Here is a 23,765-nt window from a genome sequence, read left to right as displayed (position 1 = left end):
GAGGCATTTGGGCTGGACAGGGGCACAGTCACTGGCATCCCTTTACCTGCGGCTGCGGCAGAGGGGAGACTATGGAGGTTGGCGGGGCCAGAGGGAGGCTAACACTTAAAAGGTCCATTCATGATGGGACTGGAGGGGAGTCTATATTGTTGCCCAGGTTGTCACCAGCCCCTCAGGATTGGCCGCTCTGCCAGGCAGCTCTCAAAAGCTCTTGTTGGGTTTGGGGATGTGTGTGGGGTGGAAGAGTAAGCTCAGCAGCAGCTCCGCCCCTCCCTGAGCTGGGAGGGGCCTGATCCCATCACGGTCACAGAGGAAGCACTTGGAAAGAGAACATAGCTAATTAGTCACTAATGAACACAGGAAGGGAGAGAAAATACTTGAGAAATTCCAAGTGGGCTCTGACATTTGGCTTTCTCAGAGATGCTAAACATGGTCAAAAGTTACTTGGATCTTGCTTCTAAGGCTGGAGCAGGTACAGGGAAGTGCTGCAGGGGGAACCCGGGTTTGTTCTGAAATCACCCGTGACAGTCTTCATCCTTCCTTGGCCTTATTTGACTTTCCAGGGAGACCCTTGTGAGGCCCAAATGCACATTTGTTGTTGTGAGAACTGGTGGCCCGTGGGACCAGGTTGCCTGGGTCAAATGGAGCATCACCTTTTATTAGCGGTGTGACCCTGTGTCCTTTTCTTAACCTTTTAGAGCCTCTGTTTGCCAGCATGTAAAATAGGGAGGGTTCATTTATTCAACAGATATTGAGTGAGCACCTACTATGTGCCAGGCACCATCCTGGGTGTTTGGAAAATTCAGTGAGTAAAAAAGATGAGAATGTTTGTCCTCCTGGAGCTGTCACTCTGGTGGGGAGAGATTGTAGATGAGCTCATAGGGATAAAATGCCCGGCACAGAGTAGGCCCTCAGCAAAAGCACATGCTGCCTCGTGCACAGGTGGTAGCGATCAGTAGGGAAGTAAGGGGGAAGGGACTGTGTGTCCTGTGATATCCTGGGAGGACAGCACACAAACAAGGAGCATCCTAGGCACTGAAAGTGGCCAAGGTGTGGGGCTAGCAGGCACCTATGTGCTCATCCTTAATGTCTCACCAGCCCCTCCCTGCACGTTCCCCAGCCTAGGGTATTTTTCTGGAGGCACAGTTTCAAAACCTCTGGAGTTGTCATGCATACCCACCTGTGGCTAATGGGTGTTCCTGCCAGACAGTGCCACCATTGTATGGCTGTGAGGCCCCTTCCCAGGCCAGCCTTGCCCACTTCAGGCCAGAGGAACTGGGGGACTTGACTCCTAAGCATTTCCCATCCAGGTACAGCCCTGCAGCGGGGACTACTGTGCTATTGGCATTTTGATTTTTGTGATTGTGATACTGTTGTGAGATGTTTGCTTTGTGCTCTGGTGACATGGGAAAGTGTCAGCCCCTCTCTTGGGTCTGTTAGTCTTAAAGGATGATTGGCCAGCTCTGTTCTCAGGGGCAGGAGTGGGTGACACTGAGGTGACTGTTGTGCAATGAGCGTTGCTCTTCTTATGGCTTTTCCCACGAGACCGTGAGGCTCGTCCTGGTGTGACTGGCAGTGCCTGTGTGGGCCTCTGAGGAGCAGTGTAGCATTCTTAGGAGCCTGAGTTGCTGCTTTCAAAGACTGCATACTTATCCTGTGACATTGGGAAAGTCATCACCCCTCTCCTAGCCTCCATTTCCTCATCTGGAACATGGGGGAAATAAGACCTACCTCATAGGTGAGTTGGGAACTAAAGAAACCCATTGTTTGCAAAGTACTCACATCGCATGTCGCCATCATCATGGGAATGGTCATTGTCACTATATGTGTGCCCTTGCTATGTGCCAGGCATTATTAGAGGATCTCATTTCAGTCTCAGAAGAATCTGAATAGGTAGTCGATCCATTTTACAGATGAGAAAACTGAGGCTCAGATGTAGTTGAAGGTCCTTGCCCAGGATAACTATTGGGAAGTGGTTGAGGCATATCTGGAACCTTACGTGATCTGACTCTGGACTGTATCATTCACCATAGAATTTGGCCAGAGGTGGTTACCATCCTACATAGAAGCAGGACCCTGCAGAGGCGGCTGTTGAGTCAGGGCTTGCACAATGCACCTTATCTTGACTTGACATCATTCACAAGTAAAGTAGGAGGAAGAGTGGTGCTAGGAGGAGAGGCAGAATAGAAATCCAGATTAGCAATAAACCCTGCCCCTCCTCTAGGCAGTCACCTGCTGGGTGTGTACTTGTGCTAGCCCTTTGGAACAGAAGCATACATGGCGGGTGTCAGGGTGGATCTTTGGTAGTGGTGCAAGCAGATAGGTTACTGCTAGTTAAACACAGAGAAAACCAGCAGGGGGGGCTGCTCCTGCCCCCTGCTCCTGTCTTCTGGATCCAGACAAGGGATGTATACTCCTTGGCATATACAAGTTCCTATGAACCATGTTCCAACATGTATATTGAGCACAAGGGCTGGTAATACCCTTCTGCATGGGCTCAGGCAGGAGACACAGACCCTGGTCACAACTGATGCTCCTGGAACCCAATTTTCTAGCAGCTTTACCTGGCTGGAGACCAGCCGAGAGCCAAGAAGCCTTCCTAACAAACCTCAGAGCAGGAGTTCCCATCGTGGCTCAGTGGTTAACGAATCTGACTAAGAACCATGAGATTGTGGGTTCGGTCCCTGGGCTTGCTCAGCAGGTTAAGGATCTGGCGTTGCCATGAGCTGTGGTGTTGTTTGAAGACACGACTTGGATCCCATGTTGCTATGGCTCTGGTGTAGACATGGCAGCTACAGCTCTGATTTGACCCCTAGCCTGGGAACCTCCATACGCTGTGGGAGTGGCCCTAGGAAAGGCAAAAAGGCAAAAAAAAAAAAAAACCCCAAAAACCTCAGAGCAACTCTGAGGGGTGCCACAAAAGCCTTGCACTTAGTTGTTTTGGTCAGTGGAAAAGTCTCATCAAGGCTCTTGCTTGAATGGTCCTGCTTCTACTTTACACCCAAATGTAAAGGTCTCTGAGGTCTTTTAAAGACAGTCCGGCAACTCAGCAGCCCGAAGGTAATCTTTGAAGGTATTGAAACTGTTATTCATAGTGATATCCATGGGCTGTCAAGAAAACATGGAACTGGTTAATTTCAAAAGTGGGGATCATGGAGTTCCCATCGTGGTGCAATGGAATCGAATCCAATTAGGAACCATGAGGTTGTTGTTTAGACCCCTGGCCTTGCTCAGTGGGTTAAGGATCTGGCATTGCTGTGCTGTATAGGTCGCAGATGTGGCTCGGATCCTGCGTTGCTGTGGCTGTGGTGCAGGCTGGTAGCTGTAGCTCCAATTTCTAGCCTGGGAACCTCCACATGCCGCTCACGCGTCCCTAAAAAGCAAAAAAAAAAAAAAAAAAAAAAAAAGTGGGGATCATGATAATCCATTGGGCCAGTGGAATAGTTAAAAATTGTGTGGCTTTTAAAAGTAGAAGCTGTCAACAATCTTGAATGACTTATTCCCCCAAAGCTTAGATAGCCATGTGTGTTCATTTGAATAATCACCATTTAATAGTGTCTCCTGACCCTGTGTTAACCACTTGCATGCATGCTCTCATTACGCCTGTAATGCAAACCTGTGTATCACCACTGGGTAAGTGAAGGCCCCCCACACTCACCATGGGCCACCTGGCTGGGAAGAGGGAAAGCCAGATTTCAGCCCTGGTTTGTGCCAGCTCCTGAGACTGCACACACACTGCCCTTGTATAGTTACTGTGGTCGACAAACAAACCACAAATGACCTGAGTACTGAGTAATGCATCAGTTGATGACAAAGATGGGGATGAAGGAGAGTCATTGTCCTCCAGGGCGGGCATGTAGTGAGAACCAAGAACACCGGGCAGAACCAGACTCTTCCTCTGAGAAACCAGGGAGCAGGGCCAGTGTTTATGCCCAGTCCCTGCCCCTGCTGTGCTGTGTGACCTTGAGCCTAAGATTGGCTTCTCTGTGCTCCCCCCTCTTTTTCCAATGTATGGGGCTGGGGATACCATTCACCCATTTGAATGTTTATTTCAAGGCAATGGTTTTAATCAAGGCAAGGTCTGCATTGATAGAGAATATATTAGACTGATGGGGAGAGAAAGGAAGTGGGAAGAAGCCACCAGCTAACCTCAGGCCCCTCACCTCCCCGCAGGCAGTTAAAAGGCTCTGAGGTCACATGGCCACACCTGTAGGGCAGGTACCAGGCTCCTTGCTTGATGCTGGGGATACAGAAGTGAGCATGTTAATGAGCTTTGCCCTTAATAACAAATAGTGCATTTTGATTTTCTGAAAACTGGGACTAATGGAATAATCTTTTTTTTGTTTGTTTTTTGCTTTTTAGGGCTGCGCCTGCGGCATATGAAAGTTCCCAACCTATGCCACAGCAACGCCAGATCTGAGCCGAGTTTGCAACTTACACTGCAGCTCATGACAACGCCAGATCCTTAACCCACTGAGAAGGCGGTAGGGATCGAACCCTCATCCTCATGAATTCTAGTTGGGTTTGTTACCCCTGAGCCACAAGAAGTCCCAGAGTAATCATTATGGCATTCAGGTTCTGGCTGAGCACTCTATACTGTTGTTACAGTATCATTTTTGTACTTGAGAACAGCCAGAAACGAAACCATTTAACTACATACTATACTGTCCTGGAAATGATACAATGTTGAAGATGACCCCAAAGTCTACAGTGAGACCTTGAATGGAAACTGAACATTGGCCTTTTCAACTGATGGAATGGAAACCACTCAGATGCTGAATGACTGGTGTGCTGGAATCTCTACACTGACGTTTCCTGCTAAGGGATCCGTTGCACTCTTCCTTCTGGAGAGGCTGTCCTAATGTGCTTTGCTATCTGCTGCCTTCTGCATCCATCAGACTGCCCCGCCTGTTGGTCTGGTTTAGCGTTGTTAGGGCAACAACTTTGGGTGCAGTTACTTTATGGATTTGGGGGAGGTGGGGGTCCTTCTTTGGAGTGCCAGCCACCCCCTTTCATTTGAGGGCTAATTGTAGGATAAACTTAGCAGCATCCCTGATGGTTTAACAACAGTGCCACTTTTTCAAATCAGTTTTCTTGTTACAACTAATCATCAGGTTCTCTACTTCAGCTGATCTGTCAAGGTTTTCCCTCTTTGATTTCAGCCTGTTTGATATGGAATGATGTGGAATTATAAGCAAACAAATGACACTCTCCTTGAAATTCTGTCACGGCTAATAAAGCGACTTAAAATGAATTCACTCCTCAGCTGTCACTGTCTTCCAGCCCCCTTTTTTCTTTTCGAGCCTTTGACAGCAGCTCCTTTCCCTCCCTCACCAGGTGCTTCTGGAATGTTGGGTCTCCGAGTAGATGTGGTAGGGGAGTGGTAAACTCAGATGGATCAGAGCAGGAGAGACTCCTTCAGATTCTAGGGCAAGCCGATTCTAGAGCCTTCTCCTTTAGAATCCTTTCTCTGGAATGATTTTATGATTGGAGTTGAGGGTACAGATGGTGGTTTTGGTCTTTCCTAGAACTGTACAGTTTTGGTTTTTTTTTTTTTTTTTTTTTTTTTGTCTTTTTGCTATTTCTTGGGCTGCTCCCGCGGCATGTGGAGGTTCCCAGGCTAGGGGTCAAATCGGAACTGTAGCCACTGGCCTACATCAGAGCCACAGCAACGTGGGATCCGAGCCGCATCTGCGACCTACACCACAGCTCACGGCAATACCAGATCGTTAACCCACTGAGCAAGGGCAGGGACCGAACCCGCAACCTCATGGTTCCTAGTCGGATTCGTTAACCACTGCACCACAACGGGAACTCCAGAACTGTACAGTTCTTTATCTTGCCCATTGCTACTGAAAGTTCACTGATCAAGGACCAGTGGGCTCTAGGGCAAAACAACAGCTGCCCTAAGTCTCCAGAACTCTGGAGAGGGAGGAGTTCTGGAGAAATCATTTCTGGATGCCAGAGGCTGAGAGGGAAGCCCAGCATTCTTTTAGCCCTTGCTCAAAATCTTTCAAACAATGCACACTGCTCCATTTTTGTTGAGTTCCTGAACCCGATGGAGTCTTTGGTGAGTTAGGATATTGTAGGTTTATTTTCCAAACTAAAAGCACTATTTTCCAGGTGCTGCTTGGAGGAAGGGTAGGCATGGCAGGAACTACTGAAACAGCAAGGGATGGAGCTGAAGTATGTTAATACCTAGCATGGCCCGTGAAAACTGTATTTATTAAAATAAATCTAGGCATTTCCTTATGACTTCTTCAAAAAGTCAAGGGCTGGGGAGGGAGGAGGGAAGAGGAAACGCCAGATAATTAATGATTCTTATTGAATGGGTCCTGATTAATGAGCTCGAGCTGTGGAGAGATTTTATTTTCTCTATGCCTTCCCTCTTTTCAGTCGATAAAGAGATCTGAGATCCTGGCTAGAGGATTCACTGAGAGCTCACATTAAGTCCCCTGTATAATCAGTTTCCAAGGATCTGCCCTTTTTCTCTCTGTTCCGATCAATCTTAGCAACCACTTAGGGATCTCCTGCCATGTGCCCCCTCCTCGAGAGGCACGTCTGGGCACTGGAGATGTGTGAGGTAGTCTCTGCCTGAATCTGGTGGCTGGAGGTGAGGATGTCATGTTATGATACAGAGAAGTGCCATCTCTGCGTCACATGAAGCTCAGGATGCCATCAGGACATCAGGGGTGATTTCATGGAGAGACTGGCATAGCAATGGAGTTTTGCCAGGGGCGGGGGTGGGGGGGATCCCAGGTGGAGGCTCTCAGGAGGATGGGGCAGTAGGACTTCAGAGCTGGGGAGTCTGGAGGTCCAGTTTTCCTGAGGGTGATCATAATTATTACCAAGCACTTGCTGGGTAGCATATTATGTTATATGCTGTCCTATGCCACAGCCTGGCACTATTTTTCTGTAAAGAGCTGGACAGTAAATATTTGAGGCTTCGGGGACAAAAGACTATCACGACTACTCAATACTGCCATTGGGTATGAAAGCAGCCACAGACCAGTGGGTGTGGCTGGGTTCCCCTAGAACTTCATTTTTTTTGTTGTTGTTTTTGGCTGCACCCACGGCATGTGGAAGTTCCTGGGCCAGTGATGGAAACTGCCCCACAGTTGCGACCTGTGCCACAGCTGCAGCAATGCCAGGTCCTTAACCCGCTGCACCGCAAGGGAACTTCCCCCTAGAATTTTGTTTACAGAAACAGGTGGTCTTCTGGGTTTGGCCTAGGTCACGGTTGACTAGTCCCCGTGTTATCATATATCATATATTTATGAAGGATAAAACTGAAATGCAGACAGGTGAGTAGAAATTCACTTGCCAAGGGCCAGCTTGACATGATCAGTTCCCAAGCCCATAAGCCCATGCTCTTCATTTTCACACGCATTGCCTCCCTTGCAGGGTGGGATTCTGGCTGGGAGAGGGGGTGGATGAAAAGACTGCCTTGAGTCAAGGTGTGAAGAGTCTGCCTTTGATTCAGCTGTTGATGTTTTCTTGAGCAGGTGATGGGATTAGAGGATGCTCCAGGAAGATTAGGTCAGGAGTGGCGCGTAGGTAGTGGAGAGAAGAGCTCTTGTTTTTTGTGTGTGTGTTTTCTTTTGTCTTTTTGCCTTTTCTAGGGCCGCTTCCTGCAGCATATGGAGGTTCCCAGGCTGGGGTCGAATCGGAGCTGTAGCCACCGGCCTACGCCAGAGCCACAGCAACAAGAGATCCGAGCTGTATCTGCAACCTACACCACAGCTCACGGCAACGCTGGATCCTTAACCCACTGAGCAAGGCCAGGGATTGAACCCACAACCTCATGATTCCTAGTAGGATTCGTTAACCACTGCACCACAACGGGAACTCCAAGAGTTCTTGTTTTAAACAGTCTGGGGGTAGAGAGGTTCCTTTCTTTGGCAGAGCCACTCCTGACCACTACAGAACTTTAAAAGTTCTTCCTGGTATACCAGATGGCCTCACCAGGGCTCTACGTGGTGTGTGTGTTTGTATGTACTTATTGAAAGAAGCTTGCTTAACCTCGGTTTCCTACTGTATTGATTGTACAGACACATAGAGGGCTGGCTTAATGAGAGTACATCTAGTTTTAAGTACCCTTCATCACCTAGGAAGGGAATGGGCGGAGGTACATATCCCCTCCCCTCAGCACTGTCCTTGTCCGTGGCCTGTTCTCACCTTAGCTGGTGGTTATGGGGCACACGGCTCTAACCTTTGAAATGGTTTCACAGACCCTCAAACCCTCAGCCTGTAGGATCCCTCCAGGGCTCGGGATGAAATCAGGGCTGTATCTCCTATTCAGAGAAGGAGGCCTCCCTCTGTACCAGCCTGGCTGGTTTTTGCCCTGCTTTTCTTTTCTAGTCTCCCATGGTTTGTGATCCCAGATGGGGGTGCTCCAGACTCTTGAAATTGTACTTTGTGAGGGAGAACGGGAGTGAGTCTCCATGTCTTTTTTGTCCTGGAGGTTTGGGGTAGGGGATGTGATTGGTTTTGCTCTGACCTATTTTATAAAGTTGGTAGTGAAATCTCTCATTATTCCTTATTTCCTGAACATTTAGCATGGGTCAGATTCTCTGTCCTTTATGTACATAAACTTTTTCATCTTCATAATAGCTGAATGATGTAGGTATTATTTCCCCCTTTTTATAAATGAGGCCAAAGGGCACAGAGGAAATAGGCATAATGGCTGCTAAGATTTGGAGCAGTCTGCCCACTCCAGCGCCTTCCTCTTGACCACCTACTGCCTCTGCTTCCTGAGCCCCATGTGGATCAGGCCTGGGGCTTCCAGATGGTGCCTCACTGAGTCTTCACAACCACCTTTGATGTAGACTTTGCTGTGTTCATTTTACAGCTGGATAGACTGAAGCCCAAAAACCTGAGTGACTTGCCTAAGGGCATTGCTAAGACCTCAAGGAATACTAGGGATAGAACTAGATTTGGGGGTTTTATTTTTTGTTTGTTTTTGTTTTTTGTTTTTTTTTTTTTCTCTTTAGGGCTGCACCTGTGACATATGGAGGTTTCCAGGCTAGGGGTCCAATCAGAGCTATAGTTGCCAGTCTACACCACAGTCACAGCAATGCCAGATCTGAGCCATGTTTGCAACCTACACTACAGCTCATGGCAACGCCAGATCCTTAACCCACTGAGCAAGGCCAGGGATTGAATCCACAACCTCATGGTTCCTAGTCAGATTCATTTCCACTGTTCAGCAATGGGAACTCCCGGTTTTTATTTACTTTTAAAAATTCTTTCAGTGAGGGAGTTCCCATTGCAACTCAGTGGGTTAAGGACTCAACATAGTGTCTGAGGATGCGGTTCGATCCCTGGCGTCACTCAGTGGGTTAAGGATATGGCGTTGCCAAAAGTTGCAGCATAGGTCATAGATGCAGCTTGCATACGGTATTGCTGAGGCTGTGGCGTAGGCCAGCAGCTGCAGCTCTGATTCCACACCTAGCCTGGGAACTTTCATATGCTGCAGGTGCGGCCCTAAATAGAAAAAAAAAGCATTTCACTGAGAACATAATCATATAGAGGAATGAGCCTCATCAGTAGGAGGGCCTCATGAAGGGGGTGACTGGTTCTAATAATTTATATTCATATCCAGAGGAGCAGCGTTGGAGAGGATCCAAGGAATTCGAGAGTCAGTCAGCCTGGATTCAGATTCTGGCTCTGCCACTTACCTGTGACCTTGGATAAGTTAGTTGCGCTCTCTACCCTTTCATTTTCTCCTCCGAAAAATAGTTATTAGTATCTACCTCACAGACTGAGGATGAAATGAGTTAATATGTTACAGTGTTTGTACCAGTGTCGGGCATGTGTTAGGCTCTGTGTGTTAGCTGTTATGAAGCTCTTACTCTGCACAAGGCTCAATTCCCCCAAAATATGTTGCCCTCATAATAACTAACAAGCAGATGCTATTGATCACATTTATTGATAAGAAAACTAGAGTTAAAGAGCTCATCTGAAGTCATACCTCCATTCTTCCACTGATGTACAGGGAGAATATCTACTGTGCCTTGTGATGCTGTAGGTACTTGAGATCCATCACTGAACAAAACAGACTCAAATTCGTACTTTGGGGAGCCTCCAGAGCTGGGACTTGAACCCAGGTCTTGCTCTTTTCCTTTAAATGTTTGTCCCCTTCCCTCTCTCTCTTAACAATCTCATCTAATGACCATCACCCTTTCAGGTTGGCCATTATAATGACCAGTACAGCACGCCACTTCCTTAGCTTTGTCAGTGCTTATGAAATTGAAATGATCTTGCTGTACTAAATTTTGGATCTGACATCTTGGGAGTCAGGACGAAGGACAATAATATGGCTCTAAGGATTAGCTGCCACGGTCCGAAGTGTGAAATTGAACCAGACTGCGGGGTGGGTCTCTGCAATGAAGACTGAGCTTCAAGGTGTGGGTGGGGTGGGGGTGGACAGGGGTTGTCTGTTCTCAGCACTTGATGGAGTAGAAAGTGCACATCTGCTTGGTTCCGTCTTGAGATGAGGCTTTCACCATCCTAGGCGGAGTAGTCAGAGGTGCCACCTTTCCAGAAGGGCCTTGATTGACAAGTGGAGGCCCCAGCCCTCGGTCTCCATTCCTGGAGCCATGAAGGGGAGCGCCCCATTGTGTGAGAGTCCTTCCGAGCATGGCGCAGGGAAGAGCAGAGTGGAGGGTGGGAGCTGGGGCCAGACCAGGCTCCCACGGCTCTGCGAGTCTCACAGGATCTCAGAGCAGGCCTGCTGGTGGAGATCTGAGGACCACCTGCATCATACCACCTGCATCATTTTGGTGGCGGCATCACAGGGATTAGTACGCTGCTGTCGTGGCCCAGCCGAGATGGGGGTACTTCTCTTTATGAGCAGTCATTTGTTCATTTCACTGCTGGGGGACAGGAAGGTGCTGATAAACAGGGCCTGCATATCCCCTACCAACAAGTCCATGCCTGGAACTTAGCACTCAGAATTGATGATTTTACATTTTGGTTTTGGCTTGTGTCATTTAGGGAGAAAGTTTGTAGGCGAGAGTTTTCTCCTGTTTGTGGGCTTGTTAGAAGAAAATATTCTTTGTGCCGATGATTAATGACTGAGAGGGGCAGGTCTCTTCATCCCCCAAGGGAGGGGGTCTGCTTTCCTGATCCAGTGATGACCCAGCCTCAGTCTCTCTGTGCACCAGTGCTGTGTTTAAATATCTTGGCAGTTTCGGGTAGGGGGGTTTGTTTTGGGGTTTTTTTTGTGTGTGTTTTTGTCTGCAGGATCCCAACAGTGAAAATGATGCAGGGCTTTTAAATTAAACCGATTAAATTTGAGATGATTGTGAGGCCATCAATAACTCGACTCACACAAGAGTAATTGAAGGACTCTATGTTTTGGTCCTTGGCTTCTTTACAAGGGACCCCGGCTCCTGAGAACTCAATAGCCCTCCTTTCCCTGAAATGGCCCATTAAAAGATGCCTATTTGGGTGGTAACCTCCCCATACGTTTTCTCAATAAAGAGAAAAAGATGGGAAGGGGTGGGGGGATGGGAGGCTCTCCTGCATTTAGAGCCGCAGCCCCTCAAAGCCGCCTGGAGCAGACTGTTTAGTTCCGTGTCCCCTGTCGCATTCAGGCCTCTGCATGTTTGGAAGCTTTCTTTAGCTTTTTCATGAGCTTTGACGGCAGATCTCTCAATAGGTGACAGCCCGGCTCTGGCCAGCTGAATGCCCCATCAGCACAATGTACTGCATGTTAATGGCCCCGGCTGGCCCCAGACAGCTCGCCAGGGACAGTGGCTGCTGCACCGGCCTGGCAGCTGCCTCAGCCTCTAAGATGAGAAGTAACTCGGTTCCTCAAGCTGCCTGTTTGCTTTTTTGCAGATCTACACGGACTGGGCCAATCATTATCTAGCCAAGTCAGGCCACAAACGTCTCATCAAGGATCTCCAGCAAGATGTGACAGACGGCGTCCTCCTGGCCCAGATTATCCAGGTTGTGGGTAAGAGCAGATTTTACGTTGGAAATGGATGAGTTACCGCGGAGACCAGTCAAGAAGGGGTCGAGTTGGGCAAGAGGGAACGGAACCCTGACGTCTCTGAAAAAAAATGCAGTGTTTCTGTCACATGCATAAACAGTTTATTTGGCTTGATTCTGGGCTCAGGGAGTGTGGGGACCAGCTCACTTTCCCTGGTAAGATCACCTGCATGGCAGTCTCGACTCGATCCTCTAAGAAGAAGGACTAGCCATGGCTGGAGGGAAACGCTGGTGATGTGGGGAGGGGCTCTCTGTCCCCCTTCTCACCTCTTAGCATTTTCTGGCTTGCTCAATTCCCCTTCATGATGGTGCTTTTTTGTGGATTACTCTGGAAATATTTTAGGGGGAAAAAAAAAAGCAGTTCGGTGCTGGTTTATTCCTTTGATTCTCAAAGCATCAGACTCTGCATAGGGCTGGTTCTGGTTTTCATACCAAGGGAAGGAAACTGGAGTGGTAGGATAGCACCTAGGCCATGTGCTGGGGGAAGAGGAGTCACCCTGGGCAGGCACGTGGGCACAGGCTGGGGACAGCATTGCCTTGGGTCTGAGGGGAAGCGCCTCTGCCTGAGAGCTCAGTGCAGACTGTGGAGGCGGGAGGTCAATTAGATGGCATTAGGCTGATTGTTGTCGCTGGCAGCCTTGGCAGCCAGCTCATGCCAAGAGAGAAAGTGGAAAAGAGGCACAGGGACCCTAGGCCCTCAGGCATGTGTTGTTATAGAAAAGCTGCTTATCCCTCAAGTGTGAGAAATAGCCTTGTGTAGTTGCAGGTCCGCTCACCTCTGTGGAGATGGTACCTTAAAATACAGGCAGAGGGGCCTTAGGTGAAACTTTTGGACTGTCATTCAAAGATGCTTCCCCACTGTCCTAAGATCAATTCAAGACCGGATTCTTCTGTTGGTCCTCCTTCTCTTTCTCTCCTTTTCCCTTCTCTCTCTATATTAGCTGGCTGTTGCTGTATAACAAATTGTTACAAACAACGTCTTAAAACAACATATGCTGACTACCTCACAGTTCCTCTGCATCAGGGGTGCAAGCTCGATTTAGTTGGTTGCCTCCAAAATGCTGCAGTCAAGGTCTTGGTCAGGGTTGTGTTCTCATCTGGAGATTGACTGGAGAGGGGTCAGGCTGCTACCTCTACATCTTTTTTTTTTTTTTTTTTTTTTTTTTTTTTAAGGGCTGCACCTGGGCATATATGGAAGTTCTCAGGCTAGGGGTTGAATTGGAGCTGCAGCTGCTGGCCACAGCAACAGCCACAGCCACTCTAGATCTGAGCCACATCTGCAACCTATGCCACAACTTGTGGCAATGCCAGATCCTTAATCCACTGAGCAAGGCCAGGAATTGAACCTGCATTCTCATGAATAGTAGTCGGGTTCTTAACCCACAGAGCCGCAACGGGAACTCCTATTTCGTTGTCTATAAAATGGGTGTAGACATGCCTGTTTTATCTGATCTTGTAGCAGTCTTATGAAATACAAGGTAGGTATCAGATTTGAAATGTGTGCTTGGATAATGGGAAGTGTTTCTGGGTAGCACTTGGTAGCCACTGCCTAGAAAGGTACCTGTAGAAAGATGATGAGGCCTTGAAATCAATAACAGAGTGTGTAGGAGTTCCCGTCATGGCACAGTGGTTAATGAATCCGACTAGGAACCATGAGGTTGTGGGTTTGATCCCTGGCCTTGCTCAGTGGGTTAAGGATCCGACGTTTCCATGAGCTATGGTGTAGGTCACAGACGTGGCTTGGATCCTGTGTTGCTATGGTTCTGGCGTAGGCTGGCAGCTATAGCTCTGATTTGACCCCCTAGCCTGGGAACGTCCATATGCCGCGGGAGCGGCCCTAGAAAAGGCAAAAAGGCAAAAAGACAAAAAAAAAAACAGAGTGTGTCATGATTAGTTACATCTGTCAGGTCCTAAATGAGGTGAATGGTAATATGTATCACAAATTGACTAAGCATAGTGTTACAGAAATATAAACTAACACCTTTTTTTTTTAAATCATTGCTCAGGAGGATGCCTTCCTGAATCTGTTTGGATGAGATGAACCTCCCTAGACAGTGACCTCTCTAGACCTGAGCTACTGATTTCAGTGGCTCAAGTTAGTACCACTGAGGCAGGCTGCACCTCAGGCCACCAAGTGGCTTTCCCCCAGGCCTCCAGGAGGGGCCTCCTCTGGCCAGCGACTCCCTACCAAATAAAACCAGAGGGCAGCACAGGGATATCTACCCTTGACTGTGCCAGGCTCACACCCTCTGCTCTGGGTGTGGAGAACAGAGGCCCAGAATAGAGGGAGATGAAAAGGCAGCTAAACATAGGAGGCTCCTCCATGATCTCTTCCCCAGCTTGTCTGTCAGCCCGTTCGGAATGTCTGATCTCAGCATGTCTTGTGAACACAGGTCTCTTGCTAAGGACGTGGTGGCAGCACTGTCTGACTAGGAGGCTAAACTGCTGATCACTTATATTCTTTTTTTCTTTGCTTTTTTTTTTTTTTTTTGGCTGTGCCCACAGCATGTGGAAGTTCCTGGGCCAGGAATCAAACCTGAGCCACAGGGAGTTCCTGCTGTGGCTCATCAGAAATAAATCTGACTAGCATGCATGGGGATGCAGGTTTGATCTCTGGCCTCTCTCAGTGGGTGAAGGATCGGGGGTTGCCGTGAGCTGAGGTATAGGTTGCAGATTTGGCTTGGATCTGGCGTTGCTGTGGCTGTGGTGTAGGCAGTGGTGACAGCTTTGAATCCGATTCAGCCCCTAGCCTGGGAACCTCCACCTGCCTCAGGTGTGCCCCCCCCCAAAAAAAGCATGCATGAGAACCTGAGCCACAGCAGTGACAACACCAAGTCCTTAACCGTTAGGCCACTAGGGACCTCAATGATCAGCTGTACTCTTTACATCTGAACTCTCTGCTCTCCTCCACACATGCTAAAAGAAACCTATTAAAAGAAAATATAAAAAATTAGATGTGTACATGTTTTTAATATATACGTTGATGTGTATGTGTATATATACACACATATGTGTGGCTGGGGTGGGGGCTTGTATATATCTCTATTCTAAGATTTTCCCAGAATTGGAATCCTAGTGACCCCATCTTGGCTGACAGAATTCTAGTGGTTACAGTTGCTCTTTGGCTGGAGAGCTCCTACTCATTCTTAAAAAGTCACTCTGAGGAGCTCCCATCATGGCGCAGCAGAAACAAATCCGACTAGGAACCATGAGGTTGTGGGTTCGATCCCTGGCCTCACTCAGTGGGCTAAAGATCCGACATTGCTATGAGCTGTGGTGTAGGTCAAAGACGTGGCTCGGATCCCGCATTGCTGAGGCTGTGGTATAGGCCGGCAGCTGTAGCTCCGATTGATCCCTAGCCTGGGAACCTCCACATGCCCTGGGTGTGGCCCTGGAAAAAAAAAATAATAGAGACAAAAAGTCAGTTTTTCTCCAACAACCTTTCTGGCTCCCCCAGGCAGAGCTGGAGAAACCCTCTTCTCTCATTCCACTGAGGGCTATCTTGGGCCTCGGTCTCCCCAGGCCTAGGTCTGAGTCATGATGTTCCTTTCTGGGTTTACAGCATTTAACATGGCACCTAACACGCAGCGATGTTCAAGCTGAGGAGATGAGGAAGGAGAATTTCATTCACGGCAGCCCTCACTTCCCTAAGCCTGGGGTGGATTGTTTCCAACAGGTGGCCTGGGTGTTTCCCCTTCTCAGTGTTGAGTATCCCTCTAAACTATATGTCACCCCCCTCTTTCTGGGATTCTGCTGCAGCTCTAAGATTTGGAAGGGACTTTTTAAAAGCCTTGACCTGGAGTTCCCATGGTGGCTCAATAGGTTGAGAACCTGACTAGTATCCACAAGGATGTAGGTTCAATCCCTGCATTGCTCAGTCGGTTAAGGATCCGGCATTGCCCTGAGCTGTAGTGTAGGTTGAAGATGTGGCTTGGATCTGGTGTTGCTGTGGCTGTGGTGCAGGCCAGCAGCTGCAGCTCTGATTGGACCCCTAGCCTGGGAACTTCCATATGCCATGGGTGTGGCCCTCAAGAGAAAAAAGAAAAACAACCTTCAACCTGATAGGTGAATTGGTTTTGTGAAAAGCCATCAGCAGATTCTGTTAAATCTTCCTGTGTGGGTCAGCTTACTCTCTCCTCAGCCAGTTCTAAGGATGGAGTGTTAGAATTCTTTAAAAGATCTTCCCTTGTTGAATCAAAATCTGCTTCCCCTCCTTACAAGTACTAGTTCTGCCCTCCAGGGCTCCAGAGAGCAGTCTAATCTCAGACAACGAGAACATCAAAGTAATTGACACGGTTGTGGATTATGACCGTGGAATAAAATAAGAATCACAAATCTATACCGATGGTTAGATAAATAGACATGTCAGTGGAGGAGAAGAGCGGACTCAGCTGACTGGAAATATGAAAAGGAGTTGCAGGTGTGATGTAAAGATTAGTTACGGCAAGAATCATCAGTGGATGCTTCAATCTAGAGGAAAAAGTTTGATGAAGAACCGGCTATTTGCATGATCTCAAAGTGCCTCCCCACTGATGGCTTGTTAGTTGCAAAGGGAAATATAGTAACCACATGGGAGAGTCAGGTGTCATGACCACGTGATCAGAATCACGTCAGTGGTGAGGAACAGCTGGATGTCACATGCTTCCTGATGTGGTGCCCCCCCAAAAAAGGCAGCATCACTTAATATTGCATTCCACTCAGGGATGGAAAACCTGAAACCAATCATGAAGCATCTCAGACTCAAATTGTGGAACATTCTATTAAAAAATTGGCCTGAGTTTTTCCAAAATGTCGGTGCTGTGAAAGACCAGAAAAAAAAAAAAAAAAGGGCTGAGAAATTGTTTGAGAAGAAAGGATTACTAAAGAGACCTGACAACTAAATGCACTGCATGATCCTGGACTAGATCCCATACAGGGTAATGAAATGCCGTAAAGGACATCTTTGAATCAATTGGCAAAGTTGGAATACTGAAATGATAGCAGTGGTTTCTGAATTTTAAATTAGGACCATTAGATAATCTCCTTGTTCTTTGGAAACCCTGAAAAGAAAGGATATGACCTATGCGACCTACACTAAAGTGATTCGGGAAAAAAGAAAATGTGTACCTATAGAGGGAGAGAGGAAGGGAGAAAATGAGAGTGGTTGATGGTATATGGGAATTCTCTGTACTGTTCCTGTGACTTTCCTGTAGGTTTGAACTTATTTCGAAATAGTTGAAAGAACACATCTAAATGAAAGTCCATGAAAACTTGCATGCAGGGAGGTTGTCCTTTTAAGGGACAATCTCTTCCCAGCCCTTGGAGGGAGGAATGTTAAGCATACTGATTAAGGACCAGTGGTGCAATGAGGCCTGACCCATGATTGGAAAGATAGAGGGGCGGCGTTGGGAGGGTGGGAATCAGGAAGAGGTTCCTCAAGGAATTTATCTCTAAGCCAAGACCTCAGACTTGGAGTTAGCTGTGGAGGGCTTTCCTGGCAGAGAAAATAGTGTGTAGAAAGGCTGGAAGGGAGCTCCTATTGTGGCTTAGCAGATTAAGAACCTCACATAGTCTCCATGAGGATGTGGGTTGAATCCCTGGCCTTGCTCAGTGGGTTAAGGATATGGCGTTGCCACAAGCTGCAGCATAGGTTGTAGATGCGGCTTGGATCCAGCATTGCTGTGGCTGTGGTATAGGCCTGTAGCTGCAGCTCCAATTCTACCCCTAGCCTGGGAACTTCCATATGCTGCAGGTGCAGCCTTACAAAGAAAAAAGGAAAAAAACAAAAACAAAAACAAAAACAAAACATTGGCAACTAGAAAGCCAGAGGCTCAACAAGGCAAAATAAGGCATGGCTGCCAGGTACAGATGGTAAATTCTGGGCATTAACCTGAGAACAACAAAGGGCAGTGGGTTGAAGAGTTGATTTTCAGGTTGGGGATCTTACCTCCCCCTCAGTTAGTTCTAATGATGGAGAGGTGGAATCCTTTGAAAGCTAAGGCATGTAACTTGAAGGAAAACATGAAATGCTCTTCTCAGGCTCTGCTCCCACCTAAGTCTTCATCTACCCCAGATGGCTCCTAGGCTCTAGCCCTCTCTCTACCTGTCCACCCAAGAAGCTGGTCTCCCCAGATGGTGGAGTTATTTGGGGCCCATACTTTCCCATGCTTGCCTTCTGCCCATTTGGCAGAAAATAGACCTCTTGCTGCTGCCTCTTAGTGCCCTTGCTTTCGTGACTGTGGGTTGGGTGTCTGTGTTCAGCTTCTTATTAGCGTGATTATCTTCTTGAGTCATGAGCTGCCCGAAGTTGGCAGTTGCCTGCCAGCCCATCACGGTGCCATGTCCGTGAGTTATTAGAAAGGTTTACGAGGCCTGGATAAACAGCATGAATCAAGAGGGAGAGACAGGCGTCCCTCCTCCTGCTTACATTGCTGTCACTCAGGGAGGATGCCAGAGGGCTTGGAGGGAGAGAAGGGGCGGGAGAAGGGGAGGAAGGAGGGAAGGGGATAAACAAAAGAGCATGGGAGAGAAGGAGGACGCCAGGACAGAGAGGAAAGGATTTCCCAGTAGGGTGACGAGAGCTGATAGCTTATCTTCCATCACCATTTGGGTGGCCCCTGGGCACAACTTGGAAATGCAGACAACACGCAGGACTCCACCTTCTTTCTGTGGATGACCTCCTACCATGGCGAGACCTTGGGTAAGTCATTTGCCTTTCAGTGAGGGCAGCCAGGTTCTCCTTCTATACGCTGGCAGGGCTGCCAGCTGCCCTGTGCACACGCGTAGACGCTGTGCCTAGATGCCTGGGCTGTTGAAATGCTCTAAGCCTTTCCAAGGAGGTCTTCTGAGATGTGATGAGCTTGATGCTGTACTTCTCCAAATGTGCTGATGCTTTCCAATGTCGAACCCTTCACCTTGTGTGCGGACAGGTTACCACCTAAGCCAGCTGAGAATGTTGTGAACGTGCTGGAATAAATAAATTGCCATTGGCACTTAGGGATGCCAGTTTTAATCTCAGTTGAGGACTTTGGGGGTCAAAAACCTTTGCATCTTTGGTTATCTGCTTTGGGCTGTGGCCAAAGACCCCCTACTCTGAGTGAATAAATTCAAATCTGAAGACTAAGCTCGCCTTCTTACCAGCAGAATTGGAGCTGCTATTATGGCTCTAAGTATTCATGATAACCATTGAGATTTTTGAGAATTTGAGTTCTTGAGGAATTTGAGTTCTTTGAGTACTTGAGGAAGTATTTAAATTACATGAAATTGGAAGCTAGGAGGTCCAGACTTGTTTTGCATTTTTATTAAGCCTTTCAGTTTGGGTTTAGTCATGATGGGTCTCTTCCCATGTTGTCTTTAGAGGATCATTAATGGGCTCCATCCCACTGATTGATTTTCAATGTTGAGAAGTGACAGCATTAGGCTAATGAATTCAGGGAGCACCTGACAATGATTTAGGTGACAAACCACGAGAAGGATAATTAGACCAAACCCCTTTGGTGTTGCTTATCCAGAAGGTATATAAAGAATCTTTACAATGACTTCTCAGGGTTACAGTTAGCCATCCTTCACTTAAATGAGCACTAATGAACTGGTGCCATACTGGGTATTGGTCAGAATCTGATGGATGACTTATGACTTTGGCCATCATGAGGGTCCAGCTGGAAGATACCTTGAGTGGCCTTGATTCTCGAAAGCCACGTATATATTCTTCAAGTCTTATATATCAAAATCCAAGGTCAGAGTACAAACCTGCCCTAATTTCCCATGTTTGAAGGCGTGCCATTTGTCAAGGATCTTTCTTCCTTTTTATCTTCAATATGTGTGTTTATGTGTACGAGTGAAAGGGCAGCTGTCTCAAAATAACAGCAAAACTTTGATTGTTTGAAATGTTCAGAATAGTCCTTCATTCCCCTCAATAAATATGTATTGAGGGGCTACTGTATGGTAGGCACTGTTCTGAGCTCTGGGGTGACAGTAGAAAACAAAGCAGACGAAAATCCTCATTCTTGTGGAATTTACCTGCTAGTGGTGCCTTCTGGCTAGTTATATTTTCCAGTGAATTGAGGAACAAATATACATGAGTTATCCCATGCATTGGGCATCTTTTACCTGCTTTTAAAAGGCTTTATGGCATTTCTTTGGGGAGTAGGGAAAAGCCGTGGAAGAAGCCTGTCCCAGTGTTCTTTAGAGTTGAGAAAACTCAGTTGACTCTCTGAAGACAGAGGTCTTCCCAGGAGGATCATAAGCCTGAATATCTATTACTTTGGGCACATTCTAAAGAAGCTATAGATGCTGCTGAATGTATACTGACTAGGCTGTCTCTGGTAATTAGATTTTAAAAGCATTTCCTGCCACTAGCTTGCTTTCTTATTTTTTATTTATCTCTCAAGGTAGAAACACTAGAGAAAAAATAAACCCACTTGAGGTAACAGTGGGTTATATTTAGGTTCTAAAACCTTAATATCATGGGACCCTTTGATTCTGTTACCTTCTCAGGCACTTTTCAATGTCCTTTCTCTTTGTGGAAGTTTTAGGCATCATAGCTGGTAAAATCTGATGTAGGAATTCTCGTTGTGTGGCGTTCCGGTCGTGGCTCAGTGGTTAACGAATCCGACTAGGAACCATGAGGTTGCAGGTTCCATCCCTGGCCTTGCTCAGTGGGTTAAGGATCCGGCGTTGCCATGAGCCGTGGTGTAGGTCGCAGACACGGCTCAGATCCCGTGTTGCTGTTGCTGTGGCGTAGGCTGGAGGCTACAGCTCCGATTCGACCCCTAGCCCAGAAACCTCCATATGCCGTGGGAGTGGCCCAGAAATGGCAAAAAGACAAAAAAAAGGGGGGGGGGATTCTCTTTGTGGTACAGAGAAAATGAATCTGACTAGTATCCATGAGGATGCGGGTTTGGATCTGGGTTGCTGTGGGTTAAGGATCCAGTGTTGTTGCGAGCTGTGGTGTAGACCGCAGATGCAGCTCAGATCCCACATTGCTGTCAGTGTCGTATAGGCTGGCAGCTACAGCTCCAATTTGACCCCTAGCCTGGGAACTTCCATATGTTGTGGGTCTGGCCCTAAAAAGCAGGGGGAAAAAAAATCTGATGTAATACACATTTTTTTAAAAAATTCAATTTTACAAGCATCTATTGAGACCTAAGATACAAGTGTGAAAAATGAAGACATGTCTACAAGGCTGGGGGAGGCAAGAAAAAGAGTTACACATTGGGTGATCAATAGCAAAGTAGAGGCAGGTTCAGGGTGCTGAGAGAGCAGAGGTCTGAGTGGGCCTTTTCCTTCTGGGAGTAGGGGTTGGGTATAGGGACGTGGGGTCGGGGAGGAATCTCATAAAGGCTTCACACAGGAGACAGATCAGTCATTCTTTACTGTAAAGTCCTGGCTGAGTTTCTGATGGAGTCATCGGATGGAGACATCAAAAAGGAAAATTTTGTTTTACATAGACAATAAGTATATATTATGGGGTTAATGATGGCTCCCATACAGTGTGCGCTAGGCAGTGCCCTGAGCATTTTACTGACATCACAGCTCCTCCTGTGACGTAGGTAGTATTAGCTCCATTTTATGGGTGAGGAAACCGTGGCCCAGAGAGGTTGTGTTACATGGCTAAGATCACACAGCTCAGAAGCTGTACATCTTGTCTTTAAACTGGGATATCTTTGCCTTCAAGCCACTTCATATACTGCCTTTTTGGAGCACTCAGATGCCTTGGGTTGTGTCCTGCAAGGACTTCTCCTTGCTTAGGCACATTCACCATGAGAAGCCAGGCCTTTCTTCCCTGCTGTTATTTGATTTCCAGCTAATTCAGTCAACCTCTTTCTATCACTTCTCTAAGTAGATAGGCACTGTTTTGACTTCAGTAGGGTGTGTGTTAGATCTAGTCTAGACTCACTATATGATGGAGGATGGGCAATTTTTAAAGTCTCACTCTGGTGTCTTTCCATTTGCCACCACTTTGGGGATAGGATCGGGACAAACAAAAGCAATCTTAGTATTTCTGGCTAAAGATAGGGTGAGATCCTCTCATCTATGGCTTCTGTCTCTAGGAGCCAAGTTATGGCTAGACCGTTCTGCCCCAAGGACCCCATCTTTTGTGGGAAAGTTGTAGTTGCATTTTAAGAACCTGAAGCACAACCTATTTCCAAGTCTCCAAACATTTCCACCATGCCCATCACTCCAAGACTGTCGTCAATGCAGTTGTCTCTGCCTTAGATGACAGCGACCTTGCCCCAGCTGTCCCTGGAGGACGGCGGCTTGATGAGTAAGCCCTGAAGCTTGCTAGACGCGTCTCAGCCGTTCACATGCCTGTGTTGGTTGGACAAACCCCAGGATGAGCCTTAGGATTGGCTTGGCCTCAAGGGTCCTGAACATCACTGCTCAACGCGTCTGTGATGATTGTTTATTTGTCTGACCTGTGTTTCTTTTTTCAGCAAACGAAAAGATTGAAGACATCAATGGCTGTCCGAAGAACAGATCGCAAATGGTAAGTGGTCCACGGGCAGCCAGTGTTTGTGTTATGTTAGTGAGCCCTGCCCCTAAATGATATTGACCATCTTGAAAACAGTCACACCACAAGCTTTACTCTGGGGGGTTATATTAATAAACTAACAGCCATTTCCAAATAGCCGTGGTCTGCTCCTCTGACATTTGCTGGCATTTACTGAAAAATGGCTGCGATTTTTACGTAGAGCGTGAGACAGCAAAGATGAAATATGGCCCTTGCTCTTAGAAACAAGTTATGCAGAATCTGTGCAAACATACCCTTGTTTAGAACCTGGGTGGATATGACTCCTTCTTCTTCCTCAGAGACCCACAACAATTTCTGTCTGTGTAGGGTGCTGAGAGAGCAAAGAGGCCCTGAGTGCTGTATCCTTGTGGGGTGGGGTATAGGGACGTGAGAGTGGGGAGAAATCTCACAGAAGCCTCACAGAAGAAGCAGATCTGTAGTTCTTTCCTCCAAAGGCCCAGGTGAAGCGGTGGGATCATACCAGCCAGAAATTGGGGTGTGTGGTCTAATTGCCTCTGAAGGTTAGAATGATGTGAGATCAGAACCATCAACAGGAAACATGAAATGTACAATCACCTCCAGACCATTCCCCTGTAACCTTGACAGCAACCTTCTCTCTGATGCGATGTGCTTAAGCTCTGATGTGATGGCTTTAAAAACATCTTTTTAAAAATCTATTCTGTTCTTGCTGCATGTCCTGCACGTAAGCTTTGAATTAAAATTCAGGATCACTGTTGAGTTCAAGAACCATTGAATTGTGATCCTCTTGAGTGCTTACTTCTCCCCTCTGAGATGCTTTTCAAATGTGGCTAGTTCTACAAAGAATGTGTATTATCAGAGTGTGTTAAGGTGATGCTAATACCTATTTAAAACATGAAGACGGCAACTGATGGACTTTTCTTTTCGTGGATGTTAAGTTGCTTCCAGAAATCTTAAAAAAGGCCTAATTTGTTTTTCTAACCTCACCTGGCTCCCTTTGAGAAGACGTAATCAGATAGTCTCATACAGAATACACGGAAATGGACTTCCCTTGTGGCTCACAACATAGCTAATCGGCGTTGCTTCTATAATGGCTGTGGCTCGACCCCCAGAATACACTGAGGTGATTGGCATTCCTTGGGTTTACTGTTTAATTTTCTAAATTGTTCATTATCCTAGAGAGTTGGACAGCCTTTTCAAGGTACCTTTTTTCCCATGCACACCAAGTTTCTTATTAAAAACAGAGTGAGTGTGTGTGGTGGAGGGCGTGTCATTTTTCATGGTACATTCTGAA

The 23,765-nt window shown here is 47.2% G+C and overlaps 1 protein-coding gene and 1 long non-coding RNA gene across 20 annotated transcripts in view; one reads left to right on the top strand and one right to left on the bottom strand.

Annotated features, from left to right (window-relative positions):
• The window catches only part of NAV2 (neuron navigator 2), an 820,834-nt gene that overhangs the window by 510,486 nt on the left and 286,583 nt on the right, over window positions 1-23,765 (top strand). For all 19 annotated transcript variants that reach the window (XM_085011765.1, XM_085011759.1, XM_085011757.1 and 16 more), the window contains 2 exons: window positions 11,848-11,965; window positions 22,416-22,468. In XM_085011765.1, the coding sequence (XP_084867891.1) occupies window positions 11,848-11,965; window positions 22,416-22,468 (171 nt within the window). The remainder of the gene's footprint in view (window positions 1-11,847; window positions 11,966-22,415; window positions 22,469-23,765) is intronic.
• LOC146405339 (uncharacterized) overlaps window positions 1-23,765 on the bottom strand; it is an 855,846-nt gene that overhangs the window by 785,700 nt on the left and 46,381 nt on the right. The window lies entirely within an intron of this gene.

Source organism: Sus scrofa, chromosome 2, assembly GCF_054392235.1.
Source record: "Sus scrofa isolate SSC_HxYL_T2T_F1_AM1 chromosome 2, Sscrofa_HxYL_maternal_Yorkshire_Landrace_v2.0, whole genome shotgun sequence".
Classification (NCBI taxonomy): domain Eukaryota; kingdom Metazoa; phylum Chordata; class Mammalia; order Artiodactyla; family Suidae; genus Sus; species Sus scrofa.
This window is presented reverse-complemented; position numbering and strand designations above follow the sequence as displayed.